We start from the raw sequence: 17,182 nt of genomic DNA on the forward strand, positions 1-17,182 counted from the left end.
TAACATCCACCGATGTCCTTATTAAACCTAATTATAAGGTAATATCTTCATTAATTAAAAAAACCCAGATGATTTCTGTATTAAATTGCTTGACAGGATAAATATTTGATCAGATCAATTTGTAGTACAAGGTATAAACCACGAGAAATTGGCACGGACTTCCATCCCAGATCCATATATATAGTACATATAAAATGTGTAGATATTGATGGACTTTGGGTTGGAAATCCGTGCTTAATCCCTGTGTGGTAAACAAATAATGAAATAAAAAGTTTATTTTATCGAATCCTCTACTCCAGATATGTTGATATACGTTATTACACAGCTGAGTTTGGACTGGTTTACAGATGTCACTGTTTAGAAATAATAATAAAAAAGTGAAATATAAAAGTCCCTTGCTCCTATGTCAATATATTTCATTATTTGGCGATTCTCTAATAAATGTTTACTTTACTCCTCGTAATACAAACATTTATATAACCGCGAGTCTTTAATAAGTCGGGCATGATAACGTGTCTTATCTCTTTATTTGTTCATAAGGAGTTTTACTCTAATATATTAGGAAATTATTTAGAGGTTAATAGACCGAGAAAAAAATATGTGCAATGTAAAGGTGACCTCTTGACCTTGGAACAATGAGCAAGGTCGGGACATCTATTCTTCGATGAATGCCATCATATTCAACACCTTGAACATGTGTACAGGACAAGATCTTAAATGAGTTTTCATTCCGTCTAAGACTTTTATGAAACAAGTCGAAGGTTTTTATAATTGAAAGCATTGGCGATAAAAAATTAAAACTTCGTGACGAGTTTTATAAAATCTCATCTGAAATTAAAAAAAATATTAATATCTTTTATCACATAATTTCAAAAAAAAAAACACTTGAATTTTGAACGGTTTTAAAACCAGAATGTGGAGTGCTCAATCAAACGAGACAACCATTTTTGCGCCATTCACAATTTATGACGTCACGTCTTTGTCCATATTATGACGTCATAATGGATTTCTGACTGGCACAGCCAATTAAAAATGGATTTCTGACTGGCACAGCCAATGAAAAATGCTCCAATTTACACTAACAACAAATGCAAAAATATTACACGGGCATATCCATCGGATAAACGGACCGATTATGTGATACATTGCGATATCAAAACGTGTCTACTTGCACCTTGCGGGGGCTGATATCGATTGTTTTAACTCATCACTTGTTCCAACTTGTGTATAAAATTACATTGTGATGTCACTGAAAATTAAGACATAAGACAAGGTGTGAAAATGTCCGTAATATCCTATTGATGAAGTCAGCCAGATCAAGAGTAAATGATTATTCAACGAAATTGATCGCGAGATAAATCTTGACAATTTGTTCAATACACTGTATTCGTTTATTTTCCATACGAGAGGAGGATGCGGTGTCTATGATTTGAAAGGACTGATTCGAAAACCATGCCTTTAGATATTGATACAAATGCAATTTACTAATATCCTGATAGGAGATACAGCTTTGTGTACTTAAATCCTTATTTCCAACAAAGATGGCCGTAACTCCAACATTCTGTTAAGAAGTCGGAGTGTGTATAAGGTCCAAAAAGTGTATTCCACTAACAAGACAATCAGGAAGGTGGATCGGAAAATATTGTTTCTTCCTAAATAGTTTTTTGTTAGTTAAGGTTATATTTATTAGTTAATGTTATATTTATTAGTTAATGTTATATTTATTAGTTAATGTTATATTTGTTATACAAAGTAGGAAGCCTGACTAGGGTTTGTCCGTGAAAACGACAAAAATAACTTCTGCGCTGAAGGCACAAACAGTATAAGGTCATGATCAGTTACATTGGCGAAATTAACGCTGGTCTCTTTATAGGCTTAGCCTCCTCAACCACAGTTGAAGTTGTTTTTTCTTGGTCGTTAAAATGCCGTTCCTACCTGGAGATGTCTCATTTTCAGCCGTATACGTAATTCGCATACGTATGTATGTATGTACCTTATACGCCGTCGTACGCGTCCTATAGACCGATATGTACCTTTCCACTCGCTCCGTCGGGCAGTTTTCAGCCACATTCCTGTTTTAATATTATCGGTATACCTAAAAGCACAATGCACTGTAAGATGGTCACGCGAATCTGGCGTTAAATGAAATAATTGACCGGCCGATTAATTATGTATGTTACTAATCATTAGATATGGGGCACGCCGCCGCCGTGGAGGGGAAGGGGTTGCGTCTGGACGGGAACCACTGACAACGGACCGGACAGAATTCAATTATCAGACAATTAGTATGTCCGTAAGGACATTGTCACTTTTCACTTCGTTTCTGACAGTCGAGCATGTCGGCTAGGTACCATTCCCACGACCCTAACAAGCACGCATTTTTATATAAAACGATAATATTGAAAGATTTTCAGCATATACCCTCGTAAGTCCCGGACCAGATAAACCATCGGTCCATCTTAACACAGCATTAACTGTCAATGTGACCTGAGTCTGGGGTTGTTGCGTAAAAACGTAAAATGACAAACCGGCCGGTGTTTCCATGAAGATTTATACGTAAGTAACCGTCTACCTCATCACAAGTCTATAAATGTACGTTTGATATCAGCGCACGGACAAAACATATTTGATAACATCTTATTCTAGAGAGAAATATCAATTAATTTAAAGGATCCCCATTACTTTTGATTACATCTTTAAACATCAAAACATATTTTAAAAATATTTCTTGTTAAGGAAATGGCTTACCTCGGTAAACTAATGACAAGACAACTTTAGAAAAATTAAGTAATTGAGATCCAATAGTATAGGCATGTGCTTTCGGAATACCGGATCTTCGGATTATCGTACATTTGGAAATTGGAAACTGTTTTAATATTATCGGTATACCTAAAAGCACAATGCACTGTAAGATGGTCACGCGAATCTGGCGTTAAATGAAATAATTGACCGGCCGATTAATTATGTATGTTACTAATCATTAGATATGGGGCACGCCGCCGCCGTGGAGGGGAAGGGGTTGCGTCTGGACGGGAACCACTGACAACGGACCGGACAGAATTCAATTATCAGACAATTAGTATGTCCGAAAGGACATTGTCACTTTTCACTTCATTTCTGACAGTCGAGCATGTCGGCTAGGTACAATTCCCACGACCCTAACAAGCACGCATTTTTATATAAAACGATAATATTGAAAGATTTTCAGCATATACCCTCGTAAGTCCCGGACCAGATAAACCATCGGTCCATCCTAACACAGCATTGACTGTCAATGTGACCTGAGTCTGGGGTTGTTGCGTAAAAACGTAAAATGACAAACCGGCCGGTGTTTCCATGAAGATTTATACGTAAGTAACCGTCTACCTCATCACAAGTCTATAAATGTACGTTTGATATCAGCGCACGGACAAAACATATTTGATAACATCTTATTCTAGAGAGAAATATCAATTGATTTAAAGGATCCCCATTACTTTTTATTACATCTTTATACATCAAAACATATTTTAAAAATATTTCTTGTTAAGGAAATGGCTTACCTCGGTAAACTAATGACAAGACAACTTTAGAAAAATTAAGTAATTGAGATCCAATAGTATAGGCATGTGCTTTCGGAATATCGGATCTTCGGATTATCGTACATTTGGAAATTGGGCCTTTAGAATGGCCCTGGTCTTTGCAATCGGAACCCCTCATGATTTTCCTCGAAAATAGATAGACGGAGGCGAGGTGTTCCGATTGAAGTCTTTGGTGTGCAAGACATTCGGAATATCGGGCCATTGAAAGGGCGGTCACCCTACTGGACACGCAATACCAGGAGGTAGTCTGGAGAGTAAAGGGACAGATTATCTTTAATTATTTGAAATTAGTAATTTAATCCTTGTTGATGTTGTGACGTCATATAACGGAGTATTGTAAATGGGTTGTTTTTTTTTACGTTTGTTTACGACACACGTTGATTGTGCCATAGCTAATCACTTACGTAGTGACATCGGACCTTTGAATGAGTACGACCATGATGGGCCAGCTCCCATCGCCAAGTCTGAAAGGATATTTTAATCCAGTAGCCAACGTCGCTATTGGTATTACGGACCTAATAGCTCTTTGTTAATGATAAATTTGACAATGATGAATCTGTTAGGTGTATACAACCTGTTTACATATCCTATTACCTAGAGACAACCACGATACCATAAGTAGAAAATCGACTTGTATACTCCTCTTAATGACAAAACTGGGTAACAAATTGACAAGGGTGTTCGGTCCTTTTAAGAATCATACTCGTCCAGTCCATAGTTACCAGCATACCCACACACTGTCACGCATCTCTTAGTAACGCCACGCCTCCCGAATACTGTACCGCTACCCATCACAGAACGGACTGACCGCAGTATACGTACAGGGCGCTAACGTACTGTGGCTCGTTACTAAGGACAGATTCATCCTCCTGGTCACTTAGGGTCACTCCGGGTCAGAACTGTCATGTGTACAACAGGTCAGGTTTATTAGGACAACAATGTTTACACAGACGATTATCACAATGTCCTGATAAAACACGTGTATCAGACGGAGCGACGTGGGTAGCTTTGCTGGACCTGTTGTGATTTGTTACTGTTGCTTATTATAATCCTATCTATTCAACAGAAGTGATACAAATATGTAACAGTGCGTAAATGGATAGATGTGGCTGTTTGAATATTTAATGATGCAACTCACAGTGGAATACAAACAAATTTTATGAATATAAATTACGGAGTCTGGAGATAATGGTTTACATGCGACAACAAAATCTTGGATGGCTATAGGTGGAAATCAAAGGAAGTATACATAATATCAATACGATTTTGAAATTTACATTATATCATCGACGTGAAAGTCATTCTGTGATTATCGGACCAAGTTCCTTGACAGTTCACACTATACATAATCAACTTCCGGTCCAGTCACAACGATACATACCCACTTCCTGTCTTGTCCACACTTTAATATCAACTTCCGGTCCAGTCATCACCAAACTTGGATACTGTTAACGTACGACCAAGTCCTAATGGAAACATACACGTCCGGTCCAGTTCCTAATGTACAAGTCAACTTCCGGTCTGGTAGACACGACATATATCAACATCCGGTCTAAACCATACTGTACCTTCCCACTTCCGGTCGACGATTAATGAGATGACGATATGAGGTAGTACAATGAGTTTGGCGTTGACTATCAGTGGACGATGCAATCCTACGGATGGAGAAATCAAGTCAATATGATGTCCCTGCTGCAGGTCATAGAGAAAAAAGACAAGGTTAGTGAGGGCACGTGTTTACTAAAGGGACCTGTGCCGGTCAAGCTTTTCTTCTTTCTGTTGGTTGTTCTATATGTGTTGATACCGGTTACTGTGTATTAGAGAGTATACGCCTCATTCGGATATGATATCCCTTGTTCTTGAAGAAAATGTCAACAAATGACAAGAGGATATTGATTCTGCAAACTGTTAAACCCCTCTCTCCAAATCTGGTATAATAGTATATGATCAATACTAGCTCCGTCCGGTAACTGACCATCCCCGGGTTTATCCCGGAACAATCCGATTACACGTGTTCGCCATTTGAAGTCCGCTCGTCCTTGTTCCAGACTTGTATATGTATCAAACCAACCGATTTTTCCATCAGTCGGTGTGAAATTTGTCGCTGTTGAATGAATCTATGATGTACAATTTGGTTGGTTTAATATATAACGACACTGCAAAGGTATGTTATAGCCAAACACGTGTAAAATGTATACAGAAATGTATTTCACTAATGATACAATACAGTTGATGACCCATTCCTCTAATCTTTTAAATTCTTCCTGTTCCTTTCTTTCTAATCGTCTCTTTCTATATATCTCCCGTTTGTACTGCTAGGCGTCTCCTTTACACCTCCTTGGTAGGATACTGGCTGTTACATAGACGTTAAACTTATGTTATGTCCCAAAATATTAGTACGCTAAAAAAACAACACAAGTCTATACAAGATGACTGTTTAGTGTCCTTACTCCCGGATTGTTTACTATCATTACTTCCGGTCTGCTTAGTGGTCTACTTCCGGATTGTTTGCTATTATTACTTTTGGTCTATGTACTACATGTATCCTTACTTTCGGAATATTTAGTGTCCTTACTTCCAGACTGTTTAGTAAGTGTTTAATTTCCTCACTTCCGGAATGTTTAGTGTACTTACTTCCGGTCTGTTTACTATCTTTACTTCCGGACTGTTTACTATCCTTACTTCCAGTCTGTTTAGTAAGTGTTTAATTTTCTCACTTCCGGAACGTTTAGTGTCCTTACTTCCGGTCTGTTTACTATCTTTTCTTCCGGACTGTTTAGTAAGTGTTTATTATCCTTACTTCCGGACTGTTTATTATCCTTACTTCCGGTCTGTTTAGTTTCCTTACTTCCGGACTATTTAGTGATCGTACCAATTACAGGACTTTATCCGCTTCTGTATACACAACTCCCCGTCGTACTAGGAATCTATCATATATACACAACTCCCCGTCGTACTAGGAATCTATCATATATACACAACTCCCCGTCGTACTAGGAATCTATCATATATACACAACTCCCCGTCGTACTATATCATATATACACAACTCCCCGTCGTACTAGGAATCTATCATATATACACAACTCCCCGTCGTACTGGGAATCTATCATATATACACAACTCCCCGTCGTACTATATCATATACACAACTCCTCGTCGTACTATATCATATATACACAACTCCCCGTCGTACTAGGAATCTATCATATATACACAACTCCCCGTCGTACTATATCATATATACACAACTCCTCGTCGTACTAGGAATCTATCATATATACACAACTCCCAGTCGTACTGGGAATCTATCATATATACACAACTCCCCGTCGTACTATATCATATATACACAACTCCTCGTCGTACTATATCATATATACACAACTCCCCGTCGTACTAGGAATCTATCATATATACACAACTCCTCGTCGTACTATATCATATATACACAACTCCTCGTCGTACTAGGAATCTATCATATATACACAACTCCCCGTCGTACTATATCATATATACACAACTCCTCGTCGTACTGGGAATCTATCATATATACACAACTCCCCGTCGTACTATATCATATATACACAACTCCTCGTCGTACTATATCATATATACACAACTCCTCGTCGTACTAGGAATCTATCATATATACACAACTCCTCGTCGTACTAGGAATCAAATGCTACATAACGTTTTCCCATTTTCATTACCCTGAGCTACTCGTTCGGCTTTTTTTAGTCAGTGTCACTCGAGATGTTCGCCATTGTAGGGGCCTACCTTTACTCGGACGAGTGTGTTGGATTTCTTGTCTGACAGCGCCATGTCCTACAAATTGTTTTTTAATGAAAATTTGTAGTGCCTGGGTTATCCCAGGGTTGGACATTGTTACGATAATGTTAAAGGGATTCTCTGTGGTGTTACCGTTATTAATAAGTCGTCTGTAGCAGCTTGTAATAGATATTTGATGGCTGTTATTCTGGTTTGTTGGCTATGTAAACACATAGAGAAATGTAACACTCTGTACATAATCAAAGATGAACGCCGTACGGCAGTGTTATTTTATTAACAAACAGACTTTCATAGGGATGAACGTTTGGAAGAACGGGTGGACGGACGAACTAACAAATAGACGGACGAACGGACGGGCGAATGGACGTGCGGATGAGAACGAAATGTTGATTTTGATGCCCCCAACTATTAATTAAAAACTAAGTGTTTATTTCCTAGAAAGTGAGGTTTTATGATAAAGTGTTGGCATCAAGGAGTTTATTAACCTCAGGTCTATATAGGAAACGAAGATTTTTAACGGAATAAATCTTGAATGCGTCCCTATAAGTGTACTTGAAAAAGTGTGGAAAAATATTAGTCCGTTGTAATCATACCACGTGCACCAGTTCAGAGAGGCTGCGAAATTTCAATGTTCAATATCGGTGAGGTATCATATCTTAATCCATTTTTTATTACTAACGGTATCTTCTGAAAAATTACTGTGTAAGCAATGCCATCCACACACATTACTAAGGCAGTTTCAAAATGTCTTTTCTTTCTTACAGGACCGCCGAAGGCACCAGCACAGTCTCTATAAGCCAGCTGGTCATGCGCAGACCACCAGGCGGAAGTCAATAGTTGGAGTCTGTACTGTTGATGACGTCAACACTCTAAGTGATAAATGGAGCAGTGTGCGGAACAGCCATGGGGACAATCCGCAATCTAAACGATTTTTTGATAGTGACAATATTTTACTCTCCGTGTTTGACCATGAATCCCGCCGAAGACGGGAACTTTCTCGTTCTAGTGACCACCCAGTGCTCTATAATGACACACATATTCGCTTCCCGCGATTATCCTCTACTCCACTAAACCGTGTCCATAGAAACACCAAATTGGCAGTTTCTGTTCCCTCGGACAGTAGTTTCGATACGGAAGGTCCGGGCGGACAAACCGTAACGATCCCTAGGACGGGACTGGTTCGATTACAGTACTGTCATCGTTCTCGCGAGGAATCTGTCCGAAATATCGAAAATAAATCCAAAGTTATTTCGATTGTAAATGATATACCTAGCGAAGACTCCATTGACGTTGTCGTCGCTGCAAATCAACCGTCCGACTACACGACAGTTTCTACGTTCCATTGTACACCGTCCGTCATCCGCATTGACGAGTCCGGGGCAATTCACGTTCAGGATAGAATGCAGCTACCTCAGATAGACCAGGAACCGGAACCGGAAGTGGTAGTATCAACGGAAACAATGACCAAACAAGGGCATAACCCCGTTATGGTACAAAGACAGTTATCCGTAGACTTTGATGAGGATGTCGAATGTTTGGAAGATGATCCAGACGTCGCACTAATTCCTGTCCGCAAAAACGCAAGTGGACGTCGAAAGCACAAACACCAGCAGAACCAGGTCCCCATGCATCAGTACTCGGTGGACCAAAATCTACACCGGAACGTGTACATGCGCGCGCTGAGAGATGCACGAAACAAATACTTCAAGCACGTGCCTCTTGATAAGACGGTTACAAAGCCGTTTGAATTTTCATACTTCACTTTGCTCAGTAGAAATGAGGAAGGAGAAGTGACAACAGAAAAGAGGATGAAGAAACCGTACGGGATGAAGAGGATTTTCGGTGAGATTCGTATGGACGAGTATTACCCGGTAGTACAGACGAAGAAATAACGAACAGCTAGACATGACACATGTGTTAAATATGTCGGGTAGGAGACGAGCATCAGACAAGAACATATTTCGGGCAGGAAAAGCGTGTCAATGATGGGACTTAACAAATTTGTCAAATAGGAGACGTGTCAGACAAGAGACTTGTCAAACAAGACGCTGCATATTATGTTATGATACAATAGTTTGTATCCATTGGCAACGCTCAATGATATGTAGCATTATAACGGTGTCGATATGGTGTGGTGTTCGAGGTTAACGACGATCAAATTTAAAGCCTGCAAGTCCTAAAAGATTTCTAACATTACGTGCATTTCTAAATAGTTCATATACCTCTAAAATATTTATTATCTTTACATCATCTACCGTCATAACACCAGTCCTGATTTATACTACCACCCGTCACAACACCCGTCACATCACCCGTCACAACACCCGTCACAACATCCGTCACAACACCCGTCACAACACCCGTCCTGATTTATACTACCACCCGTCACAACACCCGTCACAACATCCGTCACAACACCACTCACAACACCCGTCCTGATTTATACTACCACCCGTCACAACACCCGTCACAACACCCGTCACAACATCCGTCACAACACCCGTCCTGATTTATACTACCACCCGTCACAACACCCGTCACAACACCACTCACAACACCCGTCCTGATTTATACTACCACCCGTCACAACACCCGTCACAACATCCGTCACAACACCAGTCACAACACCCGTCCTGATTTATACTACCACCCGTCACAACACCCGTCACAACACCCGTCACAACACCCGTCACAACATCCGTCACAACACCCGTCACAACACCCGTCACAACACCACTCACAACACCACTCACAACACCCGTCACAACACCCGTCACAACACCCGTCACAACATCCGTCACAACATCCGTCACAACACCCGTCACAACACCCGTCCTGATTTATACTACCACCCGTCACAACACCCGTCACAACATCCGTCACAACATCCGTCACAACACCCGTCACAACACCCGTCCTGATTTATACTACCACCCGTCACAACACCCGTCACAACACCACTCACAACACCCGTCACAACACCAGTCACAACACCCGTCACAACACCCGTCACAACACCCGTCACAACACCCGTCACAACACACGTCACAACACCCGTCACAACACCACTCACAACACCCGTCACAACACCCGTCACAACACCCGTCCTGATTTATACGATCACCCGTCACAACACCCGTCCTGATTAATACGATCACCCATTTTCGGAGATTTATATCTGTTTTGTCTCTCTATTTTCATATTGCACAGCGCTGGGTTTGTAAAAAATGATAAAACACAAACAGAAATATACCTGTTGTCTTTTCGTCTTTGCGGTAGTAGTTTTGTTTGTTGGTTCCATCGCCCCCGACCACCAAGGGGTTTCCTTGTCTTGGTATGCGCTCATGAAGTTTATCATGGTCAGTCGTAGAGTAAAGACTGGAAAATCAAACGTTTAGATCGAAGGGACGATTTTAAGCAGCGGATTTCAAGATTGATCACAAGCTCTCTAGAAGTTCTTCAAACTTCATATTTTATTACTTCTGGAGAAAATAGTATCCCAATACGACTGCAGTCCTGACTTAGTTGCGATATGTCATAGTTGGGCAAGTTCCCGAACCAGCAATAGTGTTTCCTTAACCGGCAATAGTGTTGCCCTAGCCAGTAATAGTGTTGCCCGAGCCAGCAATAGTGTTGCCCGAGCCTGTAATAGTGTTGCCCGAGCCAGTAATAGTGGTGCCCTAGCCAGTAAAAGTGTTGCCCGAGCCAGTAATAGTGTTGCCCGAGCCAGTAATAGTGTTGCCCGAGCCAGCAATAGTGTTGCCCGAGCCAGTAATAGTGTTGCCCAAGCCAGTAATAGTGTTGCCCGAGCCAGTAATAGTGTTCCCCGAGCCAGTAATAGTGTTGCCCGAGCCTGTAATAATGTTGCCCGAGCCAGTAATAGTGTTGCCCTAGCCAGCAATAGTGTTGCCCGAGCCAGTAATAGTGTTGCCCGAGCCTGTAATAATGTTGCCCAGCCAACAATAGTGTTGCCCTAGCCAGTAATAGTGTTGTCCTAGCCAGCAATAGTTTTGCCCGAGCCAGCAATAGTGTTTCCCGAGCCTGTAATAGTGTTGCCCTAGCCAGCAATAGTGTTGCCCTAGCCAGCAATAGTGTTGCCCTAGCCAGCAATAGTGTTGCCCTAGCCAATAAGTGTTGCCTTAGCCAGCAACAGTGTTGCTCGAGCCTGTAATAATGTTGCCCGAGCCTGTAATAGTGTTGCCCGAGCCAGTAAGTGTTGCCTTAGCCAGCAACAGTGTTGCTCGAGCCTGTAATAATGTTGCCCCAGCCTGTAATAGTGTTGCCCGAGCCAGCAATAGTGTTGTCCGAGCCAGTAATAGTGTTGCCCGAGCCAGTTATAGTGTTGCCCGAGCCAGTAATAGTGTTGCCCCAGCCTGTAATAGTTTTGCCCTAGCCAGCAATAGTGTTGCCCGAGCCAGTAATAGTGTTGCCCTAGCCAGTAATAGTGTTGCCCGAGCCAGTAATAGTGTTGCCCGAGCCAGCAATAGTGTTGCCCGAGCCAGTAATAGTGTTGCCCAAGCCAGTAATAGTGTTGCCCGAGCCAGTAATAGTGTTCCCCAAGCCAGTAATAGTGTTGCCCGAGCCAGTAATAATGTTGCCCGAGCCAGTAATAGTGTTGCCCTAGCCAGCAATAGTGTTGCCCGAGCCAGTAATAGTGTTGCCCGAGCCTGTAATAATGTTGCCCAGCCAACAATAGTGTTGCCCTAGCCAGTAATAGTGTTGTCCTAGCCAGCAATAGTTTTGCCCGAGCCAGCAATAGTGTTTCCCGAGCCTGTAGTAGTGTTGCCCGAGCCTGTAATAGTGTTGCCCTAGCCAGCAATAGTGTTGCCCTAGCCAGCAATAGTGTTGCCCTAGCCAATAAGTGGTGCACGAGCCTGTAATAGTGTTGCCCGAGCCTGTAATAGTGTTGCCCGAGCCAGTAAGTGTTGCCTTAGCCAGCAACAGTGTTGCTCGAGCCTGTAATAATGTTGCCCCAGCCTGTAATAGTGTTGCCCGAGCCAGCAATAGTGTTGTCCGAGCCAGTAATAGTGTTGCCCGAGCCAGTTATAGTGTTGCCCCAGCCTGTAATAGTTTTGCCCTAGCCAGCAATAGTGTTGCCCGAGCCAGTAATAGTGTTGCCCTAGCCAGTAATAGTGTTGCCCTAGCCAGCAATAGTGTTGCCCGAGCCAGTAATAGTGTTGCCCTAGCCAGCAATAGTGTTGCCCGAGCCAGTAATAGTGTTGCCCGAGCCTGTAATAATGTTGCCTAGCCAACAATAGTGTTGCCCTAGCCAGTAATAGTGTTGCCCTAGCCAATAAGTGGTGCCCGAGCCTGTAATAGTGTTGCCCGAGCCTGTAATACTAGTAGTGTTGCCCTTGCGAGCAGTAGTGTTGCCCTAGCCAGTAAGTGTTGCCCGAGCCAGTAAGTGTTGCCTTAGCCGGTAATAGTGTTGCCCTAATCAATAAGTGTTGCTCGAGCCTGTAATAATGTTGCCCGAGCCAGTAATAGTGTTGCCCTTGCCAGTAATAATGTTGCCCTAGTCAGCAATAGTATTGCCTGAGCCAGCAACTGTTGCCCGAGCCAGCAATAGTGTTGCCCTAGCCAGTAATAGTGTTGCCATAGCCAGTATTTGTGTTGCCAGAGCCTGTAATAGTGTTGCCCGAGCCAGTAATAGTGTTGCCCGAGCCAGTAATAATGTTGCCCGAGCCAGTAATAGTGTTGCCCGAGCCAGTCATAGTGTTGCCCGAGCCATTAATAGTGTTGCCCGAGCCAGTAATAGTTTTGCCCTAGCCAGCAATAGTGTTGCCCGAGCCAGTAATAGTGTTGCCCTAGCCAGCAATAGTGTTGCCCTAGCCAATAAGTGTTTCCCGAGCCTGTAATAGTGTTGCCCTAGCCAGTATCAATGTTGCCCTAGCCAGCAATAGTGGTGCCCTAGCCAGCAATAGTGTTGCCCTAGCCAATAAGTGGTGCCCGAGCCTGTAATACTAGTAGTGTTGCCCTTGCGAGCAGTAGTGTTGCCCTAGCCAGTAGGTGTTGCCCGAGCCAGTAAGTGTTGCCTTAGCCGGTAATAGTGTTGCCCTAGCCAATAAGTGTTGCTCGAGCCTGTAATAATGTTGCCCGAGCCAGTAATAGTGTTGCCCTAGCCAGTAATAATGTTGCCCTAGTCAGCAATAGTTTGCCCGAGCCAGCAATAGTGTTGCCCGAGCCAGCAATACTGTTGCCCGAGCCAGTAATAGTGTTGCCCTAGCCAGTAATAGTGTTGCCATAGCCAGTAATAGTGTTGCCCGAGCCTGTAATAGTGTTGCCCGAGCCTGTAATAGTGTTGCCCGAGCCAGTAATAATGTTGCCCGAGCCTGTAATAGTGTTGCCCTAGCCAGTAATAGTGTTGCCCGAGCCAGTAATAGTGTTGCCCGAGCCTGTAATAATGTTGCCCGAGCCAGTAGTGTTGCCCGAGCCAGTAATAGTGTTGCCCGAGCCAGTAATAGTGTTGCCCTAGCCAGTAATAGTGTTGACCTAGCCAGTAATAGTGTTGCCAGAGCCTGTAATAGTGTTGCCCTAGCCAGTAATAGTGTTGCCCGAGCCAGTATTAGTGTTGCCAGAGCCTGTAATAGTGTTGCCCGAGCCAGTAATAGTGTTGCCCTAGCCAGCAATAGTGTTGCCCTAGCCAGTAATAGTGTTGCCCGAGCCAGCAATGGTGTTGCCCGAGCCAGTAATAGTGTTGCCCGAGCCAGCAATAGTGTTGCCCGAGCCAGCAATAGTGCTGCCCGAGCCAGCAACAGTGTTGCCCGAGCCAGTAAGTGTTGCCCGAGCCAGTAATAGTGTTGCCCGAGCCTGTAATAGTGTTGCCCGAGCCTGTAATAGTGTTGCCTTAGCCAACAATAGTGTTGCCCGAGCCAGTCATAGTGTTGCCATTGCCAGCAATAGTGTTGCCCTTGCCAGCAATAGTGTTGCCCTTGCCAACAATAGTGTTGCCCTTGTCAGCAATAGTGTTGCCATTGCCAGCAATAGTGTTGCCCTTGCCAGCAATAGTGTTGCCCGAGCCAGTAATAGTGTTGCCCGAGCCAGTGAAAGTGTTGCCATTGTCAGCAATAGTGTTGCCCTTGCCAACAATAGTGTTGCCCGAGCCAGTGAAAGTATTGCCCGAGCCATTAATAGTGTTGCCCGAGCCAGTAATAGTGTTGCCCTAGCCAGTAATAGTTTTGCCCTAGCCAGCAATAGTGTTGCCCGAGCCAGTAATAGTGTTGCCCTAGCCAGCAATAGTGTTGCCCTAGCCAATAAGTGTTTCCCGAGCCTGTAATAGTGTTGCCCTAGCCAGTATTAATGTTGCCCTAGCCAGTAATAGTGGTGCCCTAGCCAGCAATAGTGTTGCCCTAGCCAATAAGTGGTGCCCGAGCCTGTAATACTAGTAGTGTTGCCCTTGCGAGCAGTAGTGTTGCCCTAGCCAGTAGGTGTTGCCCGAGCCAGTAAGTGTTGCCTTAGCCGGTAATAGTGTTGCCCTAGCCAATAAGTGTTGCTCGAGCCTGTAATAATGTTGCCCGAGCCAGTAATAGTGTTGCCCTAGCCAGTAATAATGTTGCCCTAGTCAGCAATAGTTTGCCCGAGCCAGCAATACTGTTGCCCGAGCCAGTAATAGTGTTGCCCGAGTCTGTAAAAGTGTAGCCCGAGCCAGTAATAGTGTTACCCGAGCCAGTAATAGTGTTACCCGAGCCAGCAATAGTGTTACCCGAGCCAGTAATAGTGTTACCCGAGCCAGCAATAGTGTTACCCGAGCCAGTAATAGTGTTGCCCGAGTCTGTAATAGTGTGGCCCGAGCCAGTAATAGTGTTGCCCTAACCAGTAATAGAAGTTCAGGAATCCAATAAAAACGAGGGAATACGCGTCCATGACAACACGATGTCTTCATGTTTCACAGAGATTCCACCAACTTAATCAAGAAGTATGATTCTAGCGACAAAGGCAACACTAGGAAACCACGGGACAACATGAATCTATAAAACGCAAATCTATATGGGGATGAATGTAATAAGTTCTGTTTGATAACTTCCATAAGAGTAAGAGGAACCAATCTTATTAAAATTACATGTTCATCATCCACTCCGTAAACTCCGAGTGTTCATACGGAGTGGATAATGAACATTTAATTTTAATTAGATTGAAGACGAACAGGCCCCGCTTGTATAAAAAAATACTAATGTGTTGAGATTTTCTCAAATCGTAGGATTTCCTAAAATTACATGAGATTTCTCAAAATGGCTTGTAAAACACTTCCTCAAACTCAACTTACCTCAATTTTTGAGTTTTCCTCAAATCCTGAGATTTTCCTCAATTCACTTGTTCAAAAGTAAAATATGCAGTTTTCCTCAAATAAATTTGATATTTTCCTCAAATATTTGAGGTAGCTACAGAGCAACCTCAAATATGGCGAATTTAGGTCGACTGAGACGCAGAAGAGGACAATGAAGGAGAAATCGTGTGTTTTTACCCAGAGTTAGTCTCTGCATTTGCATCGTTTTTTGCAGACCAGAAAACGGCGCAAATGCAGTGTCTTTTGTGTTTGTTTATGAAAAAAGTGTTTTCCACATGGCATAAACCGTAGGACAGTATGGACAGCGTGAATGAGCTTTATTTGAAGATAAGAAATTGAAACGGTATACGTGACAGACATGTCGTGGTGATCAAGTGAGAACCGGGGTGAACGTAAGGAAAATAATGATAGACTAACGCTACAGATACGTACATAACATACTGACGACGTCGGAAAGCGTAGCAATCATTTCCTATAATAAATACTATATCGTGAAGTACATGCTTCCTTTAAACCATGGACAATGACTATTTCTTTATTCTCGTAAACAGTACAGAGTAGAGAATACAGACAAATGGACAACAATGAAACATGGAGAGACCTAGCATTATCATGGTAAGACATGGAGAGACCTAGCATTATCATGGTAAGACATGGAGAGACCTAGCATTATCATGGTAAGACATGGAGAGACCTAGCATTATCATGGTAAGACATGGAGAGACCTAGCATTATCATGGTAAGACATGGAGAGACCTAGCATTATCATGGTAAGACATGGAGAGACCTAGCATTATCATGGTAAGACATGGAGAGACCTAGCATTATCATGGTAAGACATGGAGAGACCTAGCATTATCATGGTAAGACATGGAGAGACCTAGCATTATCATGGTAAGACATGGAGAGACCTAGCATTATCATGGTAAGACATGGAGAGACCTAGCATTATCATGGTAAGACATGGAGAGACCTAGCATTATCATGGTAAGACATGGAGAGACCTAGCATTATCATGGTAAGACATGGAGAGACCTAGCATTATCATGGTAAGACATGGAGAGACCTAGCATTATCATGGTAAGACATGGAGAGACCTAGCATTATCATGGTAAGACATGGAGAGACCTAGCATTATCATGGTAAGACATGGAGAGACCTAGCATTATCATGGTAAGACATGGAGAGACCTAGCATTATCATGGTAAGACATGGAGAGACCTAGCATTATCATGGTAAGACATGGAGAGACCTAGCATTATCATGGTAAGACATGGAGAGACCTAGCATTATCATGGTAAGACATGGAGAGACCTAGCATTATCATGGTAAGACATGGAGAGACCTAGCATTATCATGGTAAGACATGGAGAGACCTAGCATTATCATGGTAAGACATGGAGAGACCTAGCATTATCATGGTAAGACATGGAGAGACCTAGCATTATCATGGTAAGACATGGAGAGACCTAGCATTATCATGGTAAGACATGGAGAGACCTAGCATTATCATGGTAAGACATGG

At 42.7% G+C, this 17,182-nt stretch overlaps 2 protein-coding genes across 2 annotated transcripts; both read left to right on the forward strand.

Moving 5' to 3' along the window:
• The first annotated feature begins 4,478 nt into the window (after positions 1 to 4,478).
• Positions 4,479 to 10,102, forward strand: LOC117341281. The gene is made up of 2 exons (XM_033903136.1): positions 4,479 to 5,300; positions 8,138 to 10,102. The coding sequence occupies exons 1-2, from the start codon at positions 5,229 to 5,231 to the stop codon at positions 9,263 to 9,265; spliced, it is 1,200 nt and encodes a 399-aa protein (XP_033759027.1). The 5' UTR covers positions 4,479 to 5,228; the 3' UTR covers positions 9,266 to 10,102.
• A 1,444-nt stretch (positions 10,103 to 11,546) lies between these two features.
• On the forward strand, positions 11,547 to 14,649 carry LOC117340432 (autotransporter adhesin EhaG-like). The gene is made up of 5 exons (XM_033902193.1): positions 11,547 to 12,042; positions 12,350 to 12,604; positions 12,918 to 13,227; positions 13,541 to 14,145; positions 14,225 to 14,649. The coding sequence occupies exons 1-5, from the start codon at positions 11,547 to 11,549 to the stop codon at positions 14,647 to 14,649; spliced, it is 2,091 nt and encodes a 696-aa protein (XP_033758084.1).
• The last annotated feature ends 2,533 nt before the right edge of the window (positions 14,650 to 17,182 follow it).

The sequence above is a fragment of the Pecten maximus genome, chromosome 13 (genome assembly GCF_902652985.1).
Source record: "Pecten maximus chromosome 13, xPecMax1.1, whole genome shotgun sequence".
In the NCBI taxonomy this organism is placed as follows: Eukaryota; Metazoa; Mollusca; class Bivalvia; order Pectinida; family Pectinidae; genus Pecten; species Pecten maximus.

Coding starts and splice junctions, on each gene's coding strand:
- LOC117340432 (XM_033902193.1), top strand. CDS start 11,547: ATGTTGCCCGAGCCTGTAATAGTGTTGCCCGAGCCAGTAAGTGTTGCC. Junction 12,043..12,349: donor TAATAGTGTTGCCCGAGCCT/GTAATAATGTTG, acceptor ATGTTGCCCCAG/CCTGTAATAGTGTTGCCCGA. Junction 14,146..14,224: donor CAACAGTGTTGCCCGAGCCA/GTAAGTGTTGCC, acceptor GTGTTGCCTTAG/CCAACAATAGTGTTGCCCGA.
- LOC117341281 (XM_033903136.1), top strand. CDS start 5,229: ATGCAATCCTACGGATGGAGAAATCAAGTCAATATGATGTCCCTGCTG. Junction 5,301..8,137: donor TCATAGAGAAAAAAGACAAG/GTTAGTGAGGGC, acceptor TCTTTCTTACAG/GACCGCCGAAGGCACCAGCA.